This window comes from Myotis myotis, unplaced genomic scaffold (genome assembly GCF_014108235.1).
Source record: "Myotis myotis isolate mMyoMyo1 unplaced genomic scaffold, mMyoMyo1.p scaffold_m19_p_19, whole genome shotgun sequence".
In the NCBI taxonomy this organism is placed as follows: domain Eukaryota; kingdom Metazoa; phylum Chordata; class Mammalia; order Chiroptera; family Vespertilionidae; genus Myotis; species Myotis myotis.
The window spans coordinates 832249-849293 of record NW_023416323.1 but is presented as its reverse complement, the minus strand read 5'-3'; the positions used below and the strand labels follow the sequence as shown (position 1 = coordinate 849293).

Below are 17045 nucleotides of genomic sequence, written 5' to 3'. Positions count from 1 at the left end.
GGCCTGAGTTCTTTTCTAGTTGTCTCCACCTCCCCGTCCAGTTGAGGCCTGCACCTCGGGGTTTCCACCACCACTCCGGCTCCTGTACACATCCAACTGTGAAAAGGGAAAGTTGTAGGGCCACTGGCTGCCTTGGAGCCTGGACCCAAGACCACAGCCGCGAAAGGCTGCGCCGTGAGGAAAAAGCAGTGTGGTGCAGGGGGGAGAGAAAGCAGCGGTTTCATTGTTGTTTTTGTTTTGTATTTGCTTTTATTCTCTAAACGCAGAACACGGGACTTTTCAGTTGCAATCACTTCAGTGCAGGGAGGGTGGCAGGGACTTGAGGTGCCTGAGGAGAAGCAGGGCAGGGAGCTGTGGCCAGGGGTCCTGCTCTGGGAGGTTCTTAGGCTTCCAAACCTAAGCAGCCATCTTTCCCCAGAGGAGCTACCCCTCCCAGTAGCCTCAGGGCAGGAGACACAGCCTGTCACACTCTGCATTTTGAGCTTTACAGAGGAAATGAAGGCAGAGGCCAAGCTTACAGGTCTGAGCAGTTTCAAGGAGCCCTCAGTGACTGGGTTGGAAGAGAGGCCGTCCTCCCCACCATTCTGGGGAGAAGACTGATAAACTCCAGGGTGCCAGCCAACCCCCAGGTCTCCATACAAGGATCTCCGTCCAACCAAGGGTAGAGTAATATTTTGAGCCACTTGCAGAGAAGTAGCTCTGGGTCAGGGAAAAACAACCATCTTATTCCCTGAAACCAAAACAGCACCAACCCCACCTAAAGCCGTGTCAGAAACAGCCGCTTGAGTGATTAAGATTGACAGTTGGCAGACAGGCAAAGAGGACAGACTGGCCCCGCCTGCTGGCAGCCAAGGCCTGTGGAGACGGACACAAAGAGGATCGGTGGATGGCTTGGAGCTTCAAGCAGGGGCTAAAAGCCAAGACTGTGCCTGACAGTGGTTAGCACCTAAGTACCTAACAGGAAGCCCAGGATTGGCAGACAGAAGAGGGGGGTCCTAAACCAGCTCCCATGGGGCATTAAAACTTGGCTGAAGTGAACACTTTTTTTTTTAATCTAAAAAGATTTTTATTTTTAGTTTCTACCTTTTCTTCTCTTTTATCCCTCCCATTTTTCTTCCCCTTTTTCTGTTTTAGTTTTTCTTTCCCCCCTTTTTAAAAATTGATCTTCTTTATATGCTTTATTGATATGTTATTATTCTAGACTCTTGGTTTATTCATATATCTCATTTCCTCTTCCCTGCTCCTGCTCCATTTCCCCTTCTCTCTTATTTCACGACTCAGTTTTTTCTTTTCTCTTGTCTCTTGCTCTTTTCTTCCCCTAAATTTTTAACTTGTCTCACTTCCTAATTTAGGCCTATATGCTCTCTCCTCTATTCTCCTTTTCAAAAAAATAAACAAACACATCTTTTAAAATTTACATATTATCTTATTATCTTCTCATTTCTTTTCTCCTTTTCTCCATTTATTTTAAACCATGTTCCTTCCCCTATTCCTCCAATTCCTTAATCTTATTTTGTTTATTTAAGCTCTGCACCTGCAGATTCTGCCCCCCCACTCCCACCCCTTTTGGGTGTTTTTTTTGTTTGTGCTTTTTTGGTTTATGTTTGTTTTGTTATGTTTCCTCTCCATATTTTTTTCCTATCATTCTTGCTCTCTTTTCTCTTTCCTAATTCTCTTTTCTCTGGTGGTCACTTTTATTAGGGTTATGTGTCTTGTGGATATTTGTGTTCTGTTCATTCTGTGTCATGTCTTGTGCTGTATTTTGTGCTTTTTGGTCAACACCTCCACAATGGGTGGCACAACATGGTAGGGAGGGAGCCACATAATCAGACACCTGAAAGGTGATTCCATTCACAAATGCGACAATAACATTCAAGACCCAACTACACCAGGAGAACCCAAATATCTCAAGTAGGGGGCCTCCCTAGAACACCCAGCCCAGGAGACCTGAGAGACTGCACCACTGGGTCCCATAAAACATCAACTACATAAGATCAATTCAAAAAATCTGGGTGGCATAGCAGTTTGATCAAATACATACAAACAATTACAAAAGAACAACAAAAAATAGGGAGACTAAGAAACAACCCTCAAATGAAAGAAAAGGAGGAATCACCAGAAAAGAAACTAAATGAAATGCAGTCAAGCAATATGTCAGAGAAAAAATTCAGACTAATGGTAATAAAAGGATGCTCAAACGTCTGGATGAGAAATCCACCATGTGTAAGAATTAAGAGGAAATGAAGAATGACATAACTGCAATAAAGAACACCATGGAAGGTTTCAACAGTGGACTAGAAACTGAGAACTGAATCAGGGAGTTAGAAGACAATGTAGAAAAAACATCCAAGCAGAGGAGCAATTGGGAAAAAAAATTAAAAAGCAGGAGGAGAGTCTAAGGGAGCTTTGGGACAACATGAAACAAAACAACATCTACATAATTGGGGTGCCAGAAAGAGAGGAAGCAGAGCAAGGTATAGAAAGCCTGTTTGAAGAAATAATGACAGAAAACTTCACTGATTTTGGGAAGAAAAAAGTCACACAAATCCAAGAAGCACAGAGAGTCCCAAACAAGATGAACCCAAAAAGGCCTACACTAAGACACATCGAAATTAAATTGGCAAATGTCAAGGACAAAGTAAGAGCCTTAAAGGCTGCCAGAGAGAGACAGAAAGTTACCTAAGTATACAAAGTGATACTGAAGTATACAAGCAACTGAATCCAAGAATCTATCCAGCAAGGCTATCATTCAAAATTGAAGGAGAAATTAGGAGCTTTGCAAACAAACAAACAAAAAGGCTAAGGGAGTTTATTAGCATCAAGCCAGCAATGCAAGAAATGCTGTTGTAAAAAGAAGAAATAGAAAGGGGCCCTAACTGGTTTGGCTCAGTGGATAGAGCATCGGCCTGTGGACTGAAGGGTCCCAGGTTTGATTCCAGTTAAGGGCATGTACCTTGGCTGCGGGAACACCCCCAGTAAAGGGTGTGCAGGAGGCAGCTGATCGATGTTTCTCTGTCATTGATGTTTCTAACTCTCTAACTCTCTCCCTTCCTCTCTGAAAAATCAATAAAATATATTTTTTTAAAAAGAAGAAAAAATAGAAAGGGGAGAGGGAACACAGGCACAAAGAATAAAAATGGCAACAAACAAGTACCTGTCAATAATAACCTTAAATGTAAATGGTTTAAATGTTCCAATCAAAAGACAGAGTAGCTGACTGGATAAGCCATATATATGCTGTCTAAAAAAGACCCACCTTAGAACAAAGGACTCACACAAACTGAAGGTGAAAGGGTGGAAAAAAATTTTTCAGGCAAATGGAAATGAATAAAAAAGCTGGAGTAGCAATACTTACGTATGACAAAACAGACCTCAAAGTGAAGGCCATAACAAGAGATAAGGAAGGCCACTTCATAATACTAAAGGAATCAATAAAACAAGAGGCTACAATTCTGATAAACATATATGTATCCAATACAGGAGCATCTAAATATACAATAAAACTTCAGGAGGATATCAAGGGAGAGACCCACAGCAATACAATCATAGTAAGGGACTTTAATACCCCACTGACATTACTGGATAAATCTTCTAGACAAAAAAAATCAACAAGGAAACAGCAATTCTAAATGACACTCTAGAACAGATGGAATTAACTGACATCTTCAGAAAATTCCACCCCAAAGTTACAGAATATATATTCTTCTCTATTGCACATGGGACATTTTCAAAGATAGACCACATGTTAGGACACAAGCTAAGTCTCTACAAATTTAAGAAGACTGAAATCACATCAAGCATTTTCTCAGACCACAATGGCATGAAATTAGAAATCAGCCACAATAAAAAGGATCAAATACATGGAGGCTAAATAGCATGGTATTAAACAATGAATGGGTTACCAAAGAGGTCAAAGAAGAAATAAAAAAAAAAAAAACATCCTAGAAACAAATGAACATACAACAATCCAAAATCTATGGAACACAGTGAAAGCAGCCCTGAGAGAGAAGTTCATAGCTCTACAGGCCTACCTCAAAAAAAAAAAAAAAAAAGAAAGAAAGAAAAAGTAAAGAAAATTGGTAATAAGTTATCTAACACTACAACTTTAAGAATTAAAAATAGAACAAGAAAAGCCCAGAACAAGTAGAAGGAAGGAAATAATATCAGAGTGGAAATAAATGACATAGAGACAAAAAAAAACAATACAAAAGATAAATAAAACGGAGAGCTGGTTCTTTGAAAGGATAAACAAGATTGATGAATCTCTAGCCAGGCTCATCAGGAAACAAAAAGAGAGGACCCAAATAAACAAATCAGAAACAAAAGAGGTAAAGTAACAACTGACCCTACAGCAATTTGAAGGATTGTAATAAAATACTATGAATGAATTTACTCCAACAAATGGGACAACCTGGACAAAATGGACATATTCCTAGAAAAATACAACCTTCCAAACCTCCATCAGGAAGAATCAGAAAACCTGAATAGGCTGATAACTACTGATAAAATTGAAGCAGTAATAATAAAAAAAGCTCCCAATAATCAAAAGCCCTGGTCCAGACGGATTCATAGGGGAGTTTTATCAAATATTTAAAGAAGAAATAACAACTCTGCTCCTCAAACTATTCCCAAAAATTCAAGGGGAAGGAACACTTCCAAACTCTTTCTATGAGGTCAGCATCATCCTAATTCCAAAACCAGAAAAAGACATGACAAAGAAAGAGAATTACAGGACAATATCCCTGGTGAATATAGACACTAAAATCCCCAATAAAATTTTAGCAAACCAAATTCAGCAATACATTAAAAAGATCATACATCATGACCAAGTGGGATTTATTCCAGGGATGCAAGGCTGGTACAATATTTGCAAATTAATAAATGTGATACAGCACATAAATAGACTGCAAGACAAAAATCACATGATCATATCAATCAATGCAGAAAAAGCATTCGACAAAATTCAACACCCTTTTTTTTTTTAATCCTCAATTGAGGATAATTTTTGCATTGATTTTTAGAGAGAATGGGAGAGGGAGAGACAGAGAAGAATACCAATGTGCCAGAGACACATTGATCAGGGCCAGGAGCCTTCAACCAAGGTACGTGCCCTAGACCAGAATCAAACCTGGGACTCTTCAGTTTGCAGGCCGATGCTCTATCTACTGAGCCAAACTGGCCAGGTTCCAACACCCTTTTTTGATAAAAACTCTCAGCAAAGTGGGAAGAGAGGGAACATACCTCAACATAATAAAGGCCATATATGACAAACCTACAGCCAACATCATACTCAATGGGCAAAAACTAAAACCATTTCCCCTAAGAACAGGAACAAGACAAATTTTTTTTTTTTTTACCGTTTCACTTCATTACTGCTTTGTATGTGCTCCACGTGAGTGATGTAGGTGCTTATGTAATTGGGTTCCGACTTATGGCGAAAATCACGTTAGGTCGCGCCATAGGAACGGATCTCTGATGTAACCTGAGGACCTACTGTAGTTATTCTATTTGTAATAGGTATTCTTCTCCATCAAGTTAAACATTTCCAGGCACCTTCTACTTGTTAGGCAGTGGTTTGAGGTCATGGTCATTTAGCAGGAAATAAACTTCCTGACCCCATAGAGCAGTGGTTCTCAACCCTCCTAATGCTGCAACCCTTTAATACAGTTCCTCATGTTGTGGTGACCCCCAACCATAAAATTATTTTCGTTGCTACTTCATAACTGTAATTTTGCTACTGTTATGAATCGTAATGTAAATATCTGATATGCAGGATGTATTTTCATTGTTACAAATTGAACATAATTAAAGCATAGTGACTAATCACAAAAACAGTATGTAATTATATATGTGTTTTCTGATGGTCTTAGGCGACCCCTGTGAAAGGGTCATTTGACCCCCAAAGGGGTCGCGACCCACAGGTTGAGAACTGCTGCCATAGAACTTACGCTCTCATGGACATGGATTTCCATCATTTTACCTTTGCTAAGGTCCTGGTCTTTATTTTTAAGGCCTCTATCCTATATAGATTTTAGTGAAAGTGGAGGTTCTGACAAACAGTATCACTCTTATAGGGTTTCTCTGGGGTGCATTCTCTTAAGAACTGACATTTTAAGCTCTGCTAGAATACTGACCATATTCATGTAACCAAGAGGTTTCTTCCAATGGGATGCAGATGACTGTAAAAAAAAAAACCCAACTCATGCCCGAATTCTTAAAACAAAACTTTCTATATCTAACCTCTGCAGTGTAGGTTATCTGATGGAAGTCCGAAGTCTAAGTTCTAAAGAACACTGTTATCACACTCATCACTAGTAGTGACATATCTCCATTATATATACTATGATGAACCTGAAGACTTGAGGTCTGACTGGAGCCTGTCCCACACACAGCACATTTGCAGGATTTTTTCCGTTGTGCACTTGTTGATGTTCTTGAAGACATGAACTGTGACTAAAGCCTGTCCCACATGTCTCATATTTCCATGGCTTCTTCCCACTGTGAACTTGCTGATGAACTTGAAGACTTGAGTTCTGACTGAAGATCTTCCACACATAGCACATTTGTAGGGTTTTGCTCCTTCGTGGATCCTCTGATGAACATGAAGACATGAGCTCTTCATAAAGCCTTTCCCACACTCTTCATAAGTAAGACTTCTTGGCAGTGTGGACTCGCTCATGGTCTTGAGGATGTAACCTCCAACTGAAGCTCTTTCCACACAGCACATTTGTAGGATTTGTCTCCTCTATGGACTCGCTGATGGGCTTGAAGATGTGAACTCCGCCTGAAGCTCTTCCCACACACAGAACATTTATAGGGTTTCTCTCCTGTGTGGACTCGCTCATGGTCTTGAAGATGTGAACTCCAACTGAAGCTCTTCCCACACACAGCACATTTGTAGGGTTTCTCCCTAGTGTGGACGCGCTGATGAGCTTGGAGACTTGAGATTCGACTGAAGCTCTTCCCACACACAGCACAATTGAAGGGTTTCTCTCCTGTGTGGATCCTCTGGTGAACATGAAGACACGAGCTCCACATGAAGCCTTTCCCACACTCATCGCATTTGTAGGTTTTCTCACCAGTGTGCACACGCTGATGGTACTGAAGCTGTGAGTTCCAACTGAAGCTATTCCCACACATACCACATTGGTAGGGTTTCTCTCCAGTGTGGACTCGCTGATGAACTTGAAGATTTGAACTCCGACTGAAGCTCTTATCACACACAGAACATTTGTAGGGTTTCTCTCCAGTGTGAACTCGCTGGTGGGCTTGAAGATGTGCACTCCGACTGAAGCTCTTACCACACACAGCACATTTGTACAGTGCGTCTCCTGTGTGCACTCGCTGATGATCTTGAAGAAGTGAACTCTGACTGAAGCCCTTCCCACACACAGCACATTTGTAGGGTTTTTCTCCTGTGTGGATTCGTTGGTGAGATTGAAGAGTTGAGGTATGACTGAAGCTCTTACCACACACAGCACAATTGTAGGGTTTCTCTCCAGTGTGTACTCGCTGATGGACTTGAAGTTGTGAACTCCGACTGAAGCACTTACCACACACAGCACATTTGTAGGGTGTGTCTCCTGTGTGGACTCGCTCATGGGCTTGAAGATATGAACTCCGACTTAAGCCCTTCCCACAAACACCGCATTTGTAGGGTTTCTCTCCTGTGTGGATTCTCCGATGAACATGAAGCCATGAGCTCCACATAAAGCCTTTCCCACACTCTTCACATTTGTAGCGTTTCTCTCCCATGTTGACTCTCTGATAGATTTGCAAATGTGAGTTTTGACTAAAGTCCTCATCACACTCATCATTCCTATTGCATTTCTCTTCTGTGGAATTACTTTGATGAGTGCAAAGCATTGAACTATAACTGACACCCTCCCCGCACTCACTACAAATATGGGGTTTTGCTCCTAGGTGCAACTGCTGATGAACTTCAAGACTGGACCCAAGGCCTTTTCTATTCTCATCAGAGGTTTGCTTTCCTGAGTTGATTACACTATGGTGAAATGATTTCTTCATGAAGTCTTTCCCACAATTCTTGTGGCTACAGGACTTCACGCCTTTCTGTACTTCCCGATCATCATCGTGGTCATGAGAGGTCCTTCTCGTAACACAACGATCACACTTGTACAGTTTACATCTTCCATCAATCTGCTGACACCTACTCTGATAATTCTGTGACTCTCTGAGATACATTTTCTTCCAGAAATTCCTGTTGGTCTTAATTGGACACTCTTGAGTTTTTATACCATTAGAACTTTTAACTTTCCCTGGAAACTTAATTGTACAGTTCTCATCTTCAGAAACTTGAGTAGTTTCTCCAGCCCACAACTGAAAGGAGGAATCACCTTGTTTGGGCAAATCAGATGTCTTGCCTTGAAGATTTTTTATCAAGTCTTGATTTCTGGTTAACTTACTTATAAGTTGTCCCCATATTTGCCAGCACACAAGGTCTTCATGGAAAAGATACTGTAATCCAACTTCTTGAAGAGTTTCTATCTCATTTTGATTCCAGTGTCCTGGAAGGATAGAGAACTCAGAAATGAAAATGAAGACAAATGGACATCTGTTCAGAGATAAAAATATTTCTCAGGTTAACTACTTTGGGAGACCCTGGACTTTGTCATTGGCTTTTTCATACCTATGAAAACAATGATGTGATGAACAGGCACCTAACTCCTAAGTGTTAAGGAGAATCGTTTGGAACTATACCAAGACTTACATATGAAGTCAAAATGAGAAATATGTGGCTACAGACCAGGGGATTTTCTCAGCAAAAGGGAAAATATATAATATTCAACTGGGGAACATTATAACTGGGAAAAGGTAGGAAATTCATTCCCATAACTGATGCATCTTATGGGAATAAAAATCCTATGATAATTGTTGCCACTTAATTTGGCTGAATTTTATGATAAATGTAAATGGCTACCATTATCTTCTAGGTTTTGTATATACGAGAAGGTGCTGTGATAGCCAGCATACAGAATGGTTCCCAATGACCCTGCCTCCTGACATCAGTCTCCTATCAAATATCAGTCCTTTCCCACATGTATCAGGATTGGTCTGTGAAGGCAATAGAATATGGCAGAAGTGAAAGGACATCACTTCCAAGGTTAGTTCATAGAAGACTTTGTGGTTTCTGCTTTCCACTCTCTTAGGTGTATGTAGTTGGGGGAAACCAGCTGCCATGTTTGAGGACACTCAGGAACTCAAGGGAGAGGCCCACTGGCAAGGAACTGAGACCTTCTGTCAACAACCATGTAAATGAGTCTATCCGGTAACTCAATACTTGAGTCCCATTAAGCCTTCAAAGGCCTGAAGCTCTGCTGGACTCCTTGACAGCAACTTTATGAGATCCTGACCCTTATCCTCTAACTATGCTGCCACCAGATTCCTGACTCAGAGAAGTATAAATAAATGCTTGTTGTTGTAAGCTGCTAAGTTTAAGAATAGTTTGTGATGCAGGTATAAGTAGCTAATACAAGTACCATAAACATTATAATTAGGTTACAAATTCATCAGAAGAGTAGTAATGTTCTGAGATAATCATTTTGCCACACTGTTTTTTCCTCCACTTGTGAGCCGTCTCCAGGAGGAGTGAAAATGAGATCCACCTAGCAATGTTCTCAGTGAGCTTTTGTTTATAAGAACTCTTAAGGGAGAAGAAACCCTTTAGTTTGTGTACCTGTGGAGTGAAAATAGACCTCTGTTAGGACATTCTTCATGGATGGAGCAGGGCAATTAGATGGACAATATGGAAAATCTTGGGATATTTTGATATTGCCAAAAAGAACTTTTTAAAAAATATATTTTTATTGATTTCAGAGAGGTAGGGAGAGGGCGAGAGAGATAGAAACATCAATGATGAGAGGGAACCACGATCAGCTGACTCCTGCATGCCCCCTACGGGGGATCGAGCCTGGAACCCGGGTTTGTGCCCCTGGCTGGAATCGAACCTGGGATCCTTTAGTCCGCAGGCCAATGCTCTATTCACTGAGCCAAACTGGCAAGGGCCAAAAAGAACTTTTAATAAGGGAGATGGAGTTGAATATGCTATAAGTTTTGTTCAGCTTCCTGAGAGGTGTATCAGTTTGTCAAAATTCATCAAACTGAGTGCTTAGGTGTGCATATGGAAATGTTACTTCAATAAAAAAAGTTAAACAAATAAGTCATTTCAGACCCTGAAAACTCATGGAGGTATAAGTTTATAATCTATGCAGTTTTCTGTTTATCTACACTAATAAAAGAGAAGCATGCAAATTGGTGTCACTCTGCTACGCCCACCAGCCAATTAGAGCGATTACGCAAATTAACCCAACAAAAATGGCAGTTAATTTGCATACACAGGCGTGCAGTGAAGACTGAAGACTGAAGACGCTTGGCTTCTCTGCTGTGGCCAGACCAAAGGCCTGGGTTCTGGGTACCGGAGGAAAACCAGTGCCAGCAGCCAGGGGAAGGAAGGCCTATTGTGTGAATCTTCGTGCAATGGGCTTCTAGTATTTCAATAAAATTTAGCCCCAAATTTAAAAATAATAGTAAAGATTTGTTCAAGAAGGCAAAGCAGCCCTGGTTGGGTAGCTCAGTTGGTGGTTTTGAATCCTGGTGAGGACACATACAAGAATCAACCACTGAATGCCTAAACAAAGGGAACAGAAAATCGATGGTTTTCTCTCTTTCTTACTCTCTCTCTCTCTCTCTCTCTCTCTCTAAATCCAATCCTATATAATAAAAGCCTAATATGCTAAGTGTCTGGTCACCTGTTCAACCAAAGTGTAATATGCTAATGATATGCTAAGGCCACTCAAACGCTTGCTATGATGTGCACTGACCACCAGGGGGTAGACAGTTAACTGGTTGACCAGTCACTATGATATGCACTGACCACCAGGGGCAGATGCTCTGACCGGTAGGTTAGCTTGTTGCTGGGGTCCGGCCAATCGGGACTGAGTGAGATGGGCTGGACACGCCCTGGGGCCCTCCTGTGGTCCCTCTCCTGCTGGCCAGCTCCCACATCCCTCCCTGGCCCTGATCATGCACTGGTGGGGTCCCTTGTCCTGGCCTGCGCCCTCTTGCAATCTGGGACCCCTCGGGGGATGCCAGAGAGCTAGTTTTGGCCCAATCCCGCAGGCCAGGAGAGGGACCCCACTGATGCACAAATTTGTACACTGGGCCTCTAGTCAATCAATAAATTAGAAAAGAATTTCGTCCCTTAAAAAAAAAATTTAAAGGCAAAGCAGCTGGGAAGTTACCTGGTAAGAAATAAACAGACAGCAGTCGTAATTGGGATGGTAATTCCAAGGCAGGTATGTACAGAAAAATCAGAGAGCGAGTCAAATGGAGACAGCACCACACTTCCTGACTGTGAGACCGTCACCCAGCACGAAGACACAAGAACAGAAAAGATAAAAGGACTGAGCAGACACTTCCCCACTACTCACCGCAGGCAGGGCCTTGTCTACGAGAAAAGCAGCTAGAATTTCCAGGTGTTTTTTTGTTTGTTGTCTGATTTACTTTTTGGTTTTTGGTGCTTACATCCAATAGGGATGACTGTGATTATTGTATCTGAGGCAGGGTTTACCTGAGGGATATGCAAAGTAAAGATAAATGAAGGGCGCCTGGCCCGTGTGGCTCAGTGGTTGAGTGTCAACCCGTGAACCAGAAGGTCATGGTTCGATTCCTGGTCAGGCACATGCCCGGGTTGTGGGCTTCATCCCCAGCAGGGGGTGTGCAGGCGGCAGCTGATCAATGTTTTCCTCTCATCACTGATGTTTTTCTCTCTCTCTCTCTTCCTCTTCCTTCCTCTATGAAAAATATATGTGAAAAAAAAAGATGAATGAAGGAAGAAGGAAGTGAAGAAGTGAAGGGGAGGGAAGGAGAAGGGAGGGTGGTAGGCAGAGAGGATGTCACTGGGCAAATGGATGGGCCACTGCTCACAATGATCAGCCTTTCCTGATTTACTCACAATTTTGGTTACACTCTCTGAGGTTCCGACAAGGAGCTATGCTGTCTCTATTCTATTTTGTTCAATACAATAAAGATGTAACTAAACAACTGGTTTTAAATGCCACCAAGATGTCAATACTGCAATCTGCAAAAAAAAGGAAAGGTACAGACAGGATATCTCACAGGACTTATAAAACTGAGATCCCAGGTTTGGGGACACATTTCAAGAGTCCCAAAGTCTTAAACGTTTGAAATCAAAATACTCCTGGGAGCTGACATTCAGTGACAGAGGGCGCCTGTCCTCACCCACTGAGACCAGGTTCCGGAAGTTCTCCAGCATCACGTCCCGGTACAGCTTCATCTGGGACGGGTCCAGCAGCCCCAGCTCCTCCTCCGTGAAGACCACAGCCACGTCCTGGAACGTCACCGCCTCCTACAACCCAAACACAGGGAACCTCAACTTTATGACCAATGGGCAGGGGGAGAGGGCAGCACTGAGGGGCAGAGGGGATGGGGGGAAGTTGTCCTGGATTCTGCCAGCCCCGAGTCTACTTTAAGGACCTTCCCCCTCTTCTCAACCCAGCATGTCAATTTCATACACTAATTTTCCACAGTCCCGTCCAAAGTGTGTGCCATTAACAAACAATCCCTGTTCATTTCACTTGGTGTCATCTGTGAGTATTTCTACAGGAAGCCCCCTGAACTGTAAGTCTTCACTCATGGGGGAGATACATTTCATACAGTGATGAATGCTACCCAATTGTTCCAGAAATGTTAGGTCAATGTACTCCCAACGGGGTCTGACAGCCTTTCTCTCTCCTTGCTCACTCACGTGTCCACTAAGCCTGGGTGCTGTCACTGTGTTACTCAACCTGACCAACCCTTACTGAGAGCAATGAAGTTGGTCCTCCGTACTCTGAAGGCACACGCCACCTACCTGTGACACTCCTGATGACAGCATTCAAAGCGGCCGTGCTCGTGCCAGAACACCTCAGTTTAAATCCCAACGCGCGCCCCTCCCAAGCTGCATGACTTCGGACAAATGCCTGAATCTATTTCCTCACCTGTACGATGGTGCTCATACCAGAGGCAAGGGCGGCCCATAAGTCACGTTACCGTTTAAAAATGCCGTAACTCTTTTGGCAGTAATTAAAAAAAATTGTTTCAGATTTAAAAAATGTGTTTTGTGGAAATCTATTATGGAAAATTTCACGATGGAACAACGCGTAAAAATCATTGAATTTTATTTCGGAAATCGGCGCTCCATTGTTCTAGCACAGAGAGCAAGCACGCACTGTTTCCACGTCAGGAGTCCACCCACAGCGCCAGCCATACATCACTTTGCTCAGCGATTGCAGCAGCAGGTTCTGTTAGCGATCTCCGCAAGCCAGGAGGTCATGTTTGGAACCTAACACAACGGGATTTCGCGCGGCAGTGCCTTCGGGAAGCACCAAGAACATCCACCCGAAGACGTTCTGGCGAACTTGGAGTCTCACAGGCTTCGCTGCAGCGCATGCAAACAAATTTACACGAGGACCACCCTGCCGGTGTGGCTCCGTGGTTGAGCACAGACCTATGAACCAAGAGGTCACTGGTTCGATTCCCCGTCGGTGCTCTTTGAAACAACTTTTTAAAAACCTTAAATCAGTTTTGTTTTTTTTTTTCCCCTCCCTGGCTGCTTGAAGATTAACTTTCATCATGAATGACACAGTAACTATCTGGACCAGGAAGTTCATGACCAACAGACTACTTCAGCGGAAGCAAATGGTCATTGAAGTCCTTCACCCAGGGAAGGCAACAGGACCCAGGACAGAAATTCGGGAAAAGCTAGCCAAAATGTGTAAGACCACACCTGATGTCATCTTTGTGTTTGGAATCAAAATCCACTTTGGTGGTGACAAGACCACTGGCTTTGGCATGATTTTTGACTCCTTGGATTATGCAAAGAAAAAGGAACCCAAACACAGACTTGCAAGACACAGCCTATATGAGAAGAAGAAGACCTCAAGAAAACAGAGACAGGAACGCAAGAACAGAACGAAGAAAGTCAGGGGGACTGCCAAGGCCAATGCTGGTGCTGGCAGAAAGGAGTCAAGATTCCTGTGACTTTCTCTGTGGTTATTGTGCAGGTTTTTCATGAGAGGATTAATAAACTAAACTTTTATGTTTAAAAAAAAAACCCACAAAAACCTTAAACCACATAAATACATAGAAATAGGAAACTTTTTAAGACACATTAATTTATTGAAATAAGATGTAGTCATTAAAGATGCAGGGGAGAGAGACTTCTGATTGCGGCTAGAACAGGGGAACTGGTACTGAACATTCCCTCTTATCACAAGTAATTGCTGTTAGTAATAATGGAGAGAAATGGTGCGCCTGCGCATAGGTTCGTAAGGGAAATTAATGCAACACGATTATAGTAATTAGTCATTAACACACATTGCAGTTTGTTATTAATAATTATGTGCAACAGGACATTGTAAAAATTAAGTTACGAAAATTTTATTAAAACGTTTCTTAAATAGTGTTATATTGGCTGGCCCGCAAGAATATTCGTTGTGGGCTGCGAGTCTGACAGGCTTACTGTACACGGTTAGTGCTTCTATCCTAAACTGTTCTAGCAGTCCCCGCCATGCAATAAGAGAAGAAAAAGAAGTCAACACAATGGGAATGGGGATGGGGATGGGGATGGAAGGACAAATCTTTACTTACCATCAATGCAGAAAAATCTGTGACATACAAAATGTTACTAGAACTAAGCATGCAAATTTAGTAAAGTCAAGATACAAATATCAATTAAATAGAAACTGAATTTCAAAAACAGTATCATTTAGAATAGCCAATCCAAAACATCACTTAGGGATGAATACAACAAAATATGTATAAGAAATCTATACATCCTAAACCATAAAACATGGCAGAGAAAGGAAGTAAGACTCAAATAAATGAAAAAGTGGTAAATGAAAGATCTAAATGTTCATGGGTCAGAGGGACTTGCATCCAAAATCTAAAAAGAACTACTAAGAACACAACTTAATTTAAAAATTGAACAGGAGAGCTGAACAAACAATTCCAAAAGAGGATATACAAACGGTCAAAAAGAAAACAAGATATTCAAAATCCACAGGCATCGGGAAATGCAAATGAAAACGCACTGATGAAAAAAAAAGGAAGAAAATCACACGGATATACCACTATACGTCTGCCATTACAACAGCGAAATTAAAAGGTGGAAACACCTAACCCTGGAAATGATGTGGAGGCAACTGGAGCTCTCACATGTTGCTGGTGAGAACGCGAAATATACACCCACAGTGGAGACTGATTTGGCAGTTTCTTAAAAAGCTAAGCACATGACCCAGAGATTCGCCTGCTAATTATTTATCAAAAAAAGAAAGAAAACCCGTGTTCATCCAAAAGTCTAGTACACAAGTCCTCCTAGAACTTGATGAACAACTAGGGGCCCAGCGCGCGAAATCGCGCAGCCCACCGGCTGCCTGGCTTTGACACCTAAACCTCTCCACGCAGAGCTCCAGGGTGCCTGACCCACCCTGCCCTCTCAACCCCTCTGACCTTCTCTGGCCCCTTCAAGCCCCACCCTCAGTCCCTCGAGTTGCCTTGGGCTGGTCCCACCTTCTCCGGGCACCTCCCCGCTTCTGCTCTGTTTCCGGAGCAACGCAGCAGCTCTGCCCTGTCAGGGCACCGGAGGAGAGCGTGGAAACCTCCCACCTGCTGCACTGTGCTCCTTCCCCAGGCAGGTGAGCAGCGGGGCACTCTGAGTGCAAGCGGTGGGTGGTGAAGGTCTGGTCATGGGGTGCTACGGGCTCTCATCCCCATGGACCTCCTCCGGGCACCTCCCTGCTGCCACCCTGTCTCAAGGAGCAACGTCCCGCCCGCACACGCAGGCAGCCTCCTCCTTAGTGGTCATGACTGTGACACCGTTAGGACCAATTAGCATATGACCTCTTCAGATAGATGATAGATAGATAGATAGATAGCCAAAAACTAAGAACAGGTGATTGGATAACCAAATTGTGGTATATACCCATACAGTGTAATACTACGCAGCAATAAAAACTATGGATATGTGTTCAAATGATGAACAAATGAAAAAAGACATGCTGTATAATTCCATTTACATGCACTTTAGGAAAGATCAATCTGTCGTGACATAAAGTTAGTCAGTGTTGTCTACAGCCAGGGGTGTGGCCAGGGGCACGAGGGAACCTTTCGTGGTGATGAAATATGTAGAGAGCTCCTTCATTTAACAATAAAAATTAGCAGCCCATTGTTAAATTATATTTCGTTTTTAAAAGCCCATGCAAAAGTGTTATAAATAAAAATAAAATTTTTTCAGAGGCACAGTGGAGTGTATGGTATACTTGTTTGTAGCTTCTGAAGTTCACACACAAAAAATAGAAACCTTCTGAAACGAGTATATAAAAGAATGCCGAATCACAAAAAACTCAAGTGATAACATTAAGTGAAAACATAAGATTGAAAACTGTTCATATACTCTGCCTGTAATTATATAAAATACAGCCTAGGGGAAAACAGCTGGCGTAGCAGTGTAGTGGTGTGGCTTTTAAAACGTTTTTTTATATCTATGAATCTCTGCACCAGTATTTGTGAAATGAAGATGCTAAAATAAAACCAAAACAAAAATAGAACCAATATAAAAGGCCAGCTAGTCACCGGCACAAAACAAACACACATCTGTCTTTTATCCTTCCCAAGGGAGAGAAAGATGCTGTGTCTAACCTTTGAGGAGAGATTTTAAGAGATCAAAATCAAAACTCAACTCACCTGGGACTTGGTCATTTTCTCCTGCTCCTGGAGAAGCACAGAACCCTGGGAAGGCAGAAGTGGCAAAGGAGAAAGAAGCCATGAGACAGGCCCTGGCACATATGGCTGCTCTGTGTGAGTTTTAAAAAGTGACCCCCTCCGCCAAACCGGTTTGGCTCAGTGGATAGAGTGTCGGCCTGTGGACTGAGAGGTCCCGGGTTCGATTCTGGTCAGGGACATGTACCTTGGTTGCGGGCACATCCCCAGTGGGAGGTGTTCAGGAGGTGGCTGGTCGATGTTTC

At 42.5% G+C, this 17045-nt stretch overlaps 2 protein-coding genes across 3 annotated transcripts in view; one reads left to right on the top strand and one right to left on the bottom strand.

The window, feature by feature from the left end:
• LOC118674306 (zinc finger protein 233-like) overlaps positions 1-17045 on the bottom strand; it is a 26073-nt gene extending 9028 nt beyond the window's left edge. The window contains exons 1-4 of one of the 2 annotated variants that reach the window (XM_036345905.1): positions 16988-17045; positions 16765-16809; positions 12262-12388; positions 6399-8528 (exon numbers count right to left, since the gene is read on the bottom strand). In XM_036345905.1, the coding sequence (XP_036201798.1) occupies positions 6676-8528; positions 12262-12388; positions 16765-16779 (1995 nt within the window). In that variant the 5' untranslated portion in view covers positions 16780-16809; positions 16988-17045 and the 3' untranslated portion in view covers positions 6399-6675. Of the gene's footprint in view, positions 1-6398; positions 8529-12261; positions 12389-16764; positions 16810-16987 lie in introns of those variants that run through there. The other variant, XM_036345906.1, reaches the window with a different exon arrangement.
• LOC118674307 (40S ribosomal protein S24-like) lies at positions 13132-14364 on the top strand. The gene has a single exon (XM_036345907.1). It carries the CDS (start codon positions 13654-13656, stop codon positions 14059-14061), a length of 408 nt encoding a protein of 135 aa, XP_036201800.1. The 5' UTR covers positions 13132-13653; the 3' UTR covers positions 14062-14364.

Bases quoted from the DNA above. Each gene is read 5' to 3' on its own strand.
- LOC118674307 (XM_036345907.1), top strand. From the start codon at position 13,654: ATGAATGACACAGTAACTATCTGGACCAGGAAGTTCATGACCAACAGA.